The sequence below is a fragment of the Nestor notabilis genome, unplaced genomic scaffold (genome assembly GCF_000696875.1).
Source record: "Nestor notabilis isolate BGI_N333 unplaced genomic scaffold, ASM69687v1 scaffold9705, whole genome shotgun sequence".
NCBI classification, from domain to species: domain Eukaryota; kingdom Metazoa; phylum Chordata; class Aves; order Psittaciformes; family Psittacidae; genus Nestor; species Nestor notabilis.
Window position 1 is genome coordinate 15,053 of NW_009927968.1, and position 11,074 is coordinate 26,126.

The 11,074-nt window shown below is 52.6% G+C and overlaps 1 protein-coding gene across 1 annotated transcript in view; it reads right to left on the minus strand.

Annotated features, from left to right (window-relative positions):
- The window catches only part of LOC104405562 (dysferlin-like), a gene marked incomplete at both ends in the record, with an annotated part of 55,720 nt that overhangs the window by 8,916 nt on the left and 35,730 nt on the right, over positions 1–11,074 (minus strand). The window contains 5 exon segments of the mRNA XM_010014302.1: positions 649–844; positions 2,159–2,250; positions 4,060–4,215; positions 5,108–5,236; positions 5,889–5,987. Coding sequence (XP_010012604.1) covers positions 649–844; positions 2,159–2,250; positions 4,060–4,215; positions 5,108–5,236; positions 5,889–5,987 — 672 coding nt within the window.

Genomic DNA, 11,074 nt, shown 5'->3' on the forward strand with positions numbered 1-11,074 from the left:
AACTACTCTGGGATTCTGTGATACACTAAAATGGGTGGTGATGAAGGAGCAGCTCACCCTGGGTCTGTGTTCACTGCTGAATGGAGCTGCATGTCCCACACCTCCCACCTTGCAGGGCTGGGTTGCCCTGACAGCCCCCCCAGACCCACCACATCACCTTCCAGCTGGCCCTGTGCATGGGGGTGTCCTCACCGTGGTGTGCCTACTCTGGGATTCTGTGATACACTAAAATGGGTGGTGATGAAGGAGCAGCTCACCCTGGGTCTGTGTTCACTGCTGAATGGAGCTGCATGTCCCACACCTCCCACCTTGCAGGGCTGGGTTGCCCTGACAGCCCCCCCAGACCCACCACATCACCTTCCAGCTGGCCCTGTGCATGGGGGTGTCCTCACCGTGGTGTGCCCAAGAGGCATCAGGGAGGTAACAGCATCTCCCCAAGGACATTTACATTACTTGAAGCATTTCAGGCTTCTGGAGGAGAGCCAAGGGTAAAGCTGGGGCTTCTCTAGTGTGAATCTGCCCCAAGACATAACCCTGCCGTGAAGCACAGCACTAGTCTGGTCTCCCTGGGACAAAAGACTGCAGGGCTGAGACCCTGATCCCACGCCCATCTCAGCACCACAGGGTGCTGCAGTGACACAGACCCACTGCCCGGGCCCACAGAGGTACCCACACGCAGTAGGTTTGGGGGAGGCCACAGCGCGCCCCGTATTTTGACAGGAACCGGTTCTCCAGGTCTATGATGGTCTCCCCGATCTTCTCATCCTTTGAGAGGAGGTCGTAGTCGTAGAGTGTGATCTTCAGGTCCTTCTCCAGGGGCAGAGTGCAGCTCAGCTCGAACATCCTGCAAACGGGATGAGAAACATCCATGAGGGGGAGGCTGATGGGGCAGCCACAGCTTCTCTGGGCACCTGTGCCAGCGCCTCAGCACCCTCACAGGGAAGAGCTTCTGCCTCAGAGCTCATCTCAGTCTCCCCTCTGGCAGGTTCAAGCCATTCCCCTTGTCCTGTTCCTCCATCCCTTATCCAAAGCCCCTCTCCAGGTTTCTTGTAGGCGAATGACCAAACCAGGAGTCGAGCCTGCCTGAGCCAAGCTTGTGGTCAGAGACTGACTCTCAAAGCCTCCTTGTCCTCTCCTCATGGTCATAAGCACCTTTCTTCTGAGCTGTCTCCTCTGTCATCATTATACCACAGTCCCCAAACTGACAAAAACCAGAGGAAGAGCAAAGCTTCCTCCTCCTCCTCTGGTAAAGGTCAGCAAGAAACGAAGCACCAGGACCCAGCCAAAACACAACACCCTGATCCAGACCGAGCTGGAGCTCCTGGATGTTGGGTGATGGGGAAGGTGGTACAACTGGGTGAGGAGGACGGTCCAGGTCTGACTCAGCACCACCAGGAACCCACCTACCTGCTGCTGAGAGGCTGAGGAGAAGCACATCCCATTCCCACCACCAGCACCCACCCCAGGGCAGCTTAAGGGGGGAAGTGAGTGATTATGCCACCAGTGAGGAGTGCAGGAGGACGGGGGCCAGCAGGAAGCAATGAGATGGAGCTGGATGGCAGCCAGAGCCCCGGAGCTGCTCCTGAAGCAGGAGTCTAAGAGCAGCCAGGACCTGGGGGTTCCATCCTGCTTGGAGCAGAAGGTGCAGCATGTTGTCCAGACAGGCGGTGGACCCAAGCCGGGCTTGGCAAGGGAGGACTCCCCAGCCCAGCTGAGCTCAGCAGGGTCTGGTGGTGGGCTCTGAGACAGCGAAATTGGTCCCTGACCCACTGGAGATCAGGGTTCCCTCCTGTCACGTGGGGTGCAACCATTGCATTCACCACAGGAAGCTGCCATCTCCAGCTGGCAGGAGTGAAGGGCTTGTCTAACGCACAGTGTCCTCTGAGCTCTCACCAGTATCACCCTCAGCATCCTCTCCCTTTTCCTCCATCCTTGCAGCTCACAGAATGCCAGAGTGGTTTGAGTTGAAGGGACCTTGCAGCTGACCCAGTCCCAACCCCCTGTCATGAGCAGGGACATCTTCAACTAGGTCAGGTCACTCTGAGCCCATCCAACCTGGCCTTGAGCGCAGGCTGGAACAGGAAGTTCTGGCTGGCCCAGCCCCATTCCCTCAGTGACATGAAGAGTCACATCGACACCAAAGTGAATCCAAACTTACTTCCCAAAGACAGGCTCCAGCGTACAGGGCAGGTAATTTTCTTGGTCATTTATGGATTTCTTCCCCACTGAAATCTTCACGTAGGGATCACACTAAAGATGGGCATGAAAACAAATGGAAGAGTCATTGCACAGCAATATTGGTGACAAAGGAATAACTCTGCTTCTCCTTGTCCCAGCAAGCAGCACCTTCCACCCTTAATGCCTGCTTTCAATGACAGAATCATTCTGACCATTAAATACAAGTCTGTGACCATCAGCAAGATCTACCTGCTTTACATTTCCCTTTTGAGGATGACAAAGGACCAGTTAGCAGTGTGGGATGAGAGTCCAAGCTCCTCTGAGGTCAATGGGATGGGAAAGCAATAAAAGAGCATGAGAACATCTATTTATAGCTTCTTTGAGGGATGAGCTTGCTCAGGATGTTCCTGTCTCATCTGAGCCACTTATCCGGAGCTCCATTGAGGTCATCATCTATTCAAGTGTGAGGTCTACTCAAAAATAGACTTACAAATGAGGGGACTAAAACATCAAAGGAAACCATTTTGTTTCCAAAAGTGTGGCTCAAACCTATTTATTGCCAAGAGGCTGCAAGAAATTGCTGGGAAACTAATGGAAGCAGCGTCACATAAAGCCTCATCGTGCATCTAAAACCTGTATCAGATGCTTTTACATGTTTAGCAAGTTTCTAAGCTTCCCTCTCCCAACTAACCCTATTCTGGGAAAGCTGCATTAACTTGAGAAGTGGTGAAATTCACCTGAGTCAGCATTTTCACGAAGGGAAGAAGAGAAATAACAACTTCACCTACAAGCTGTCACTCAGCTTGAGCCCAGTGCATGGAGGGCCCCAGCATCCCAGGGGGCAGACAGTGGCCAGGTTTGCTCCCTGCAGGCACCACCCAGGCCAAGTTCTCATCACTGTTCCTTCACCTGCAGGTCTTTTTAAGCAGCAAAGGGTCGTGGAATCAACCAGGTTGGAAAAGACCTTCAAGATCATCAAGTCCAACCATTCCCAGTCCTGCCAAGGCCACCACTAACCCCTGGCATTGAGGGCCTTGTCAACATGGTGTGTGAACACTTGCAGGGATGGTGGCTCCAGCCCTGCCCTGGGCAGCCTGTTCCAATGCCTGAGCTCCCTCTGGGCAAGGAATTGTTCCTCAGCTCCAGCTAAACCTGCCCTGGGGCAGCTTGAGGCCGCTTCCTCTTGTCCCATCCCTTGTTCCTTGGGAGCAGAGACCAGCCCCCTCCTGGCTCCATCCTCCTGCCAGGCAGTTGCAGAGAGCGATCAGGTCCCCCCTGAGCCCTGCGTTATCCAAAAGATGGAAAAGCAGTGCCTGGGGAAGGTCCCCAGTGCGAGGATGAATGGGGCATCCAGGACTTGCTGGTTTTCTCCCATTGACTGGGATGAGCTCCAGGAGACACCTCTGTTTTTCCCACACCTTTTCTGAACTTCTCCCCTATTTTCCAGTGGAGTTTCTCTTTTCCAGTGGGGTTTTTCCCAGAGTTCCTTTTGCAAAGTGATACAAAATGAACATTTTTCTTTCTGAATTGGCACAATTTTCTTTTTTGCCCTGATTTTTCCTTCCAGACAGACAAAACTTCACAAAAATCACGGGAAAGAAAGAATTTTGTCTCCTTTGGCACCAAATTGAATCAAAATCCCCTCATTTTGCTATTTTAACTTGCCCTAATGAAAAATCCTTTGGGATGAAGGAAGAGCTGGCTCCTGGGACCCCCAGACGTTAGGATGGAAGCAGAAAGAAGATTTCCTCCTGTTTGCTGTCACCATTGTTCCTAAATGTTAAGCCACACATACAAGTTCTGATCGATCAGGGCTGACCTGCTGCAGGAGCCCACCCCATGAGCCAGCACTGAGGTCCACAGAGCTTCCCAGCAGGATACCTTCCCGTTGGTGTCCTTGGGCTGCAGGCCAAAGGCTCGGATGATGTAGACCCTGACGAGACACTCCTGGGGTCCCCTGGCCGGCAGCTGGTGGAACTGCCGCGGTGGCAGTGGGACCCGTGGGTCATCCGGGAGAGGGTAGAGCTTGAATGAACCCTGGAAAGGACACAAAGTGTTGAGCTGTGAATGGGTGGTTGCACAGAACCCCGTGGTTTGGGGTGAAGGCACCTTAAAGCTCCTCCAGCTCCAACCCCTGCCCCGGGCAGGGACACCTTCCACTAGAGCAGGTTGCTCCAAGCCCCTGTGTCCAACCTGGCCTTGAACACTGCCAGGGATGGGGCAGCCACAGCTTCTCTGGGCACCCTGTGCCAGCGCCTCAGCACCCTCACAGGGAACAGCTTCTGCCCAAGAGCTCATCTCAATCTCCCCTCTGGCAGGTTCAAGCCATTCCCCTTGTCCTGTCCCTCCATCCCTTGCCCAAAGCCCCTCTCCAGGTTTCCTGGAGCCCCTTTAGGCACTGGAGCTGCTCTAAGGATATGTTTCTCCCCAGCGCTGGACAGACATCTCTAAAGGGAGAGCTCAGCACCAGTGTGGTGAGACCATCATGCTCACACATGCTCCCAGCACCACCCTGGACAAAGAAAATGCTCCACTGCTTCCATCCAGCGTTGGTTTCAGATGGGTTTTGCTCCAGGATGACAGCACAGCCTAAGCTGGGTTTGAAGCGTGCAAGGCACTTCCTAGTGGGAATACAGCAGACAGACCTGCACAGGCAGGTTCACAGAATGGTTTGATTTAGAAGGGACCTTAAAGCTCCTCCAGCTCCAACCCCTGCCCCGGGCAGGGACACCTTCCACTAGAGCAGGTTGCTCCAAGCCCCTGTGTCCAACCTGGCCTTGAACACTGCAATCAGGTTGTTCAGACTGGGGCCAGTATTCTGCTTCTACGGCCCATTTCTCACTGAAGTCCTACCCCAACATAATCACTTGGCATCATCCCACTCAGCAGCAAGACCTTTCCACTTTGAGGTAGAAAGAGACCATCTCACCTTGAACTCCCCCACGACCGAGGGGTCATCATTGGAGTCCTGCGACCGGCCGCGATAGAGCTTGAAGGTGTGGCAGAAGTCAGAGAGATGCTCAAAGTCCTCCACGTTCTCCAGCTCCGTCTCATAGACCTGGGGAGGGAGAAATGGGAGGTGAGGACAGGGACCAGCAGCGGGTCCCCACCACCGCTCCTTGGTCCTGGTGAAATACCACCCACAGGGATGGAGTCTGGGCCCTGTCACCCTTGTTTCCCCCTAGGACAGATGAAGAACAGACCTTTGGCAACCATGCAATAAGTAACAGCACATCATGGAAGACCCAGACTCCAAGGTCTCACAGAGGGGTTTTCATCAGCCAAAGAGACCTTCCTGCTGGGAACGTTTTCCTTAAGACCAAGCAAGGTCTTCCCCATTTCAGTCCTGTTTGGCCTCTGTGTTACTTTAGCACTTGCTGTTACAGGGTACCTAAGTCTCCCCCTTCCCTAAGGAATATGGTTTTCCTTGTTCTCAAACCCTTTTCAGCTCCCCATCTCCTCTGCCACTTAGAAAAGTGACAATTCCTGAAGGCTGCAGAGTGGGAACTCACAAGAAAAGGTTTTGCAAAGAAATCTGAGTTTCAAAATAGCTGTTTTTAAACAGAAATACCTGATTTCTGGGGAAAATGATCAATTCTTTTTTACCTGGAAGGAAAAACTGCTTCAACACCCCCAAAAAATCTAAGCTTGTGGAAAAGCATCATGGAGAATGTGGGTCCAATGAGCCAGAACCAACCAACACCACTTACCTTGAGGGTGTCAAAGCCCTTCTCCAAATAGCAGCCACATTTCTCCCTCTCTCCTGTGGAAGCATAGAACTTGCTCCACCAGTCAATGAATTCTTCCTCCTGCAGCAGAGGACACCAGAGTTACACATCTCCACGAGCAAACCCCGGTGATCAACCACAGCAGCATCTCCTCTAACTGCTAGAGGTGAGCTTCTGCCTTATGCACCAACCCCATGGGTTTGGTGGGTGGTGAAGCTACTGTGAACCCAACCTGCAGCTCCTCACTCCCTGGTTTCAAGGTGCTTCTAGCCCAAATCCAGCTATTCCAGCCACAGCAACCCCATGGACCTGGACCCACCAGCAGAGAGGATGATGCTCTGTGGGAGGATGAGGTAGAGCTCACAGAAGAGCAGCATTTACAGGCCAGGAGCAGCTTTGGGCCATTTAGATGATGGTCTTTTGAGGACCTCAGTGCAGGACCACACAGGGGTGAGGCAAATAAACCCTTGTGCCATGATAGTCCAGAGAGCCTGGAATTCAGGGAGGATGTGGAGGCTGCTCTCAAACTCATTCCCTGCTTTAGGCTTTGCCTGGAATATTTGGAGGTTTCTGAGATGGGGATTGACTTTGTGGTTTGTGTCCCAGCACCATCCAACCTCCCCATCCAAACCAAGCACATGGGGAATGAATAAAAACATTAAATGCATGAGCTTCCACTAAAAATGAGGTCCTCAGGTGCTGCCCCTCTCTCAGGAAGAACAAAACCCTCTTCTCATGGATGTTACACAAAGAAACAGGCAAACCTCACACAACCTCAAGCTCACACCATCCCAGTGCCACTGAGGAGCATCTCCTATTCACACTGCACTTTGTGGGTGCTGTTCCAAGAGGAAAGACAGAGGCTGGCTTCAGCAAACGTATGTGTTTTCTAAGAGCCCCGGTTCTGCCACGGATACAAGGGAAGATGAAGAGGCTTTGACTGTGATTCATGAAACATTCCTGAAAAATAATGATGTCTTATTTTAGAAGTCCACAGAATTCCTCCGCACTGACCTCAGGGAGGAATCGTACCCGGGGTTTATTGGCTTCCTGTTCCAAGCCAAGGGGGCAGCTTTAAATTGCTGGCTTGAAGAGACACTGGCTTGAAGAGAAATATGACAGAAATTCACTGGGAGGCCTCTGCTGCCTCCTTGGGTTTTGAGGAAAACAGGAATAAAAGTTGCCTTTCATCACTCCCCTTGTGTTATTGTGTCAGAAGCTGCTCTCTGCCCATCACGGTTTCATTAGGACATTCCACAGGTACTGACTTACAAGGGAAGCATTGAAAGTGAGCTGATGACTTACCCACAGCGTCTTCTGCAGCCCAAGACAAAGGATTTGGTTAGATTTTACTGATCTCTACTGATGCTACCAAAATAAAGGGGGATTAAAAAAGAAGGAGGCAAAGGGAGCAGCTGGAATGTTAATAGCAAAGGAATTAATCCGTTTGCCTGGAAATGGGAAAGCCGGGGAAAGCAATGGCTCCACCGCGCGAGCGCTTGGATTCAGGGATTTCCTTCAGCAATCAGGCAGGAGATCAAATCACATCCAGTGTTTTATCCTGGGCATGGAAAGGAGGGTCCTCAGAGTCATGAGGTCCTCCAGCCCTGCCACGGATGGCTGAAGGACCTCCAGCATCCTGCATGTGCTCTCCAACCTTCTTCATGGACCCTACAGAGCTCCAATGGGACACACACCCCTGGGTGAGCATCACTCGTGGATGAATTCAACATCAAGTGAATGAAGCCTCAAATTTCAGCTTGGAGAGAAGCTTACTCATGGTTATCAGGTTATCCACATGGAGGGAAGCTGCTGGCATGGGTCTCAGAAGGTTTGACGTGGATCTCAGAAGGTTTGACGTGGGTCTCAGAAGGTTTGACGTGGGTATCAGAAGGTTTGCTGTCTCTCCATCACCGCTCATCCCTCTTCCCTCACAGCCACCGCTCCCATAGAGCAGGACCCACCATAATGTGGGCTGGAACCACAACCCGAAAGCCCCGAGACTTGAATCAGGATTCCAAACATTCTCCCATCCAGCCCTGAGATAAAGCCAAGAGCTCTCAGGCTCAGGGGTTTGGCATTTTCTGCTAAAATGGGAAAGTCAGTTTCTAACTCGGAGCAAGGGAAGATGATCCAGGATCATTTCACCAGGCTAGAGCTCCATGAGCATCGAGGGAAGGGGCAGGGGGAGACCCTGTTCCCCTGCAGAAGAGGCACGTCTGATGGCCAAAAGCTCTTCCCAAAAATAAAGGAATTCAGATTCATTTTAAAAAAAAGCCTGAAACCCCAGAATTTCACCAGAAGGCTTCAACTTCCCACTTGGAACATTACTGGGATTAAGGCTTGGACACAGCAAAAGCACTGACACATCCTTAACTTCATGTGAAGCCAATGAGGCTCTTCAGACACAGCCTTAGGGGCATTCTGGATCAGCAGAGCCAGCAGCCGCTGCCTGCTTCCCCCTCTGGATAACAGGGAAGGTGGTTCAAGTTGTGCCTGATCTCCATGGAGGCCTTTTATCCAGGGCTATGTACATCGCTGTTGAGGGTGTTGAGATTCTTCTCTTCCCTGGATCCCAACATCCAGGCCTGCGTCACCCCAGAAGCTCTCGAGATGTTTCCAACCCCATTTTGCTTTATCCAGAGGGAATACCCTGGTTTTAACCTCATTTTTGCCAGGGAGGCTGAGCCAGAGCGAGGTTTTCCCCATCACCCAGGGTCTCCTGTGATTCCTAGCCCATCCCATTGGATGCATTCCCAGATGGGGATAGCAGGAGTCTGGGCTTGTGCGTATGTCAAATGGTCATTTCAGTCTGCAGCAAAAGGTGTGGAAACCTGAGAAATTCCCATGCAATGGATATATCAGCTTCTGGTGGAACTTAGTCCTTATTATCACCTTGGAGGTGGGGGAGACTGAGGCACAGACAGACAGCAAAGCCAGGAGCAGAGCAGCAGATAACTGGAGTCTTGATGCTTCTGCTTGCTCTTCTTGTGATTACACACCATTCCCTGGCGGAATACAGAGGCTAAATCCTGCCTCTAAAGAAGCTGAGCTGCTCAGTCCCAGCCATACCCACACCTCCCATCTGGGAGGCAGAGTTCCTGCTGTGGGAAAGCTCTGTGCCTGGGATGAGAGATCCCTCTGCAAACAGCTTGGACATTCGAAGACACAACTGCTCGTTCGTGCAGGAGATGACACCCTGCACCTCCTGGAGAGGGTGATGGTAGCACCCACATCTGCTCCAGAGCTGCCTGCTCAGCTCAGCTCAGCACCCAAACCAACTAACCCGGCCCAGCCCTGTCCTGGGGGTGCAGAGAACTCCAGGGGAGGCCACAGCAAACACAGAAATGTCTTCAAGCACCACAGCCGAGCTGACTGGGGATTCCAACCACATCCTAGATCCCTCTGCGGCTCTGCCCAACATTGCTCCAAAGGTCAGCGTGCCCAGGCGGGACAGCGAGCTTGGTCTGGGATGGTTCTGCAACGGAATGGTTGTGATGAAGCCCATCAGCCACCCACCACCCAAGCAAGGTGCTGGCTGTCCCCACACTGGGAGCGTACGAGCCTTGGGTTCAGATGGGAATGGGTTCAAACTGCCCGAGGGGAGATTGAGATGAGCTCTGAGGCAGAAGCTCTTCCCTGTGAGGGTGCTGAGGCGCTGGCACAGGGTGCCCAGAGAAGCTGTGGCTGCCCCATCCCTGGCAGTGTTCAAGGCCAGGTTGGACACAGGGGCTTGGAGCACCCTGCTCTAGTGGAAGGTGTCCCTGCCCGGGGCAGGGTTGGAGCTGGAGGAGCTTTAAGGTCCCTTCAACCCAAACCAGGCTGGGATTCTATGTAAACCACTTGCATCCACACAGGGAGGCTGCAAGAGGACTTGGCTTATCCTTCCCTTAACCCTCAAGGTTTGAACTCTCAGATGTTCATAAAGAGAAGTTATCCACTTATGACTGTTTCACTCTTTCTTTCCACCATACTGATAATTTTGCTCAGAAGTGGTCCTTGCCACCAGTTTTCCTCTGTCACAGAATCAACCAGGTTGGAAAAGACCTTTAAGATCATCAAGTCCAACCCTTTACCCCAGCACTGCCAAGGCCACCACATGGCACTGGCTTGAGCTCAGGGATGCTTTTCCCTGCACCCTGGTGGGAAGCCAGCTCGCCATGCGGACTGGTCAGGGGGGCTTCCACCCACCACCCATGGCAGTGCCATGGACAATTCCCCAAGCGTGGATAAAACACCAAGGGAAAACAGGCCATGAGGAACGTGCTGGGTCAACGCTGGGCTGCGGGGAGGCTTGGCCACCGTTGTCTGCAGGAGACATCCAACACCAAGAGCTCTTCCAGCTCACAGTAACAGGATAAGCTGTGAAATCTGTGCTCCGATTTGGAAGCAGCAAACACAGCAAATAACCAATTACTCCAAATGGTTCACAGATTGTGACTTCTTGCTTTTGGCCTGGGCCAGCTCCTCTCAGTTGTCATTTGATGGGTTGTTTGCATTTCTTATAACCAAAGCATAGCTAGCCAGAGTAATGGTATGAGTAAGTGTGTAGAAGGCACCTTATAGTGCTCCCCAGGGGAGAATGGAGGCTTCTCATTGCAGTTTCATAGCTCAGAGGTGTCTGAGGCCTCCTCACAAGCTTCTCTCCTCTGGGAGATGCTCCTAAGGAGCATCCTGAGGAGATCTTTCCAGACCATTTCACATCTGGGAATGCAGGAGCTGTGTTGGCATTGACCATGGGGGAGTCCTCTGCAAAGGGACACCTCTCCTAAAACCTGGCTCCCTCCACTCCCACCACCACTGCAGCTTTCCAAACCCAGGTTTTCACTCATCAAGACTCGAAAGCTCATTTGTGCTCCTCAGGAGAAGGAGCCTGGCTGCCCCTTCAATCCCGAGCCTGGAGGAGGAGACATGGACAAGGACATGCTGCCAAAGGGGATGAGGGACCTCAAAGCCCCTCAACGGCACACTGGTGCTTTGCAAAATGCAGAGTATCATTGAATCACAGAATCAACCGGGCTGGAAAAGACCTTTCAGCTCACCCAGTCCAACCATTCCCAGCCCTGCCAAGGCCACCACTAACCCCTGGCACTGAGGCCTCGGCTCCACGGGCTGTGAGCACTTGCAGGGACGGTGCCTCCAGCCCTGCCCTGGGCCGCCTGTTTCAA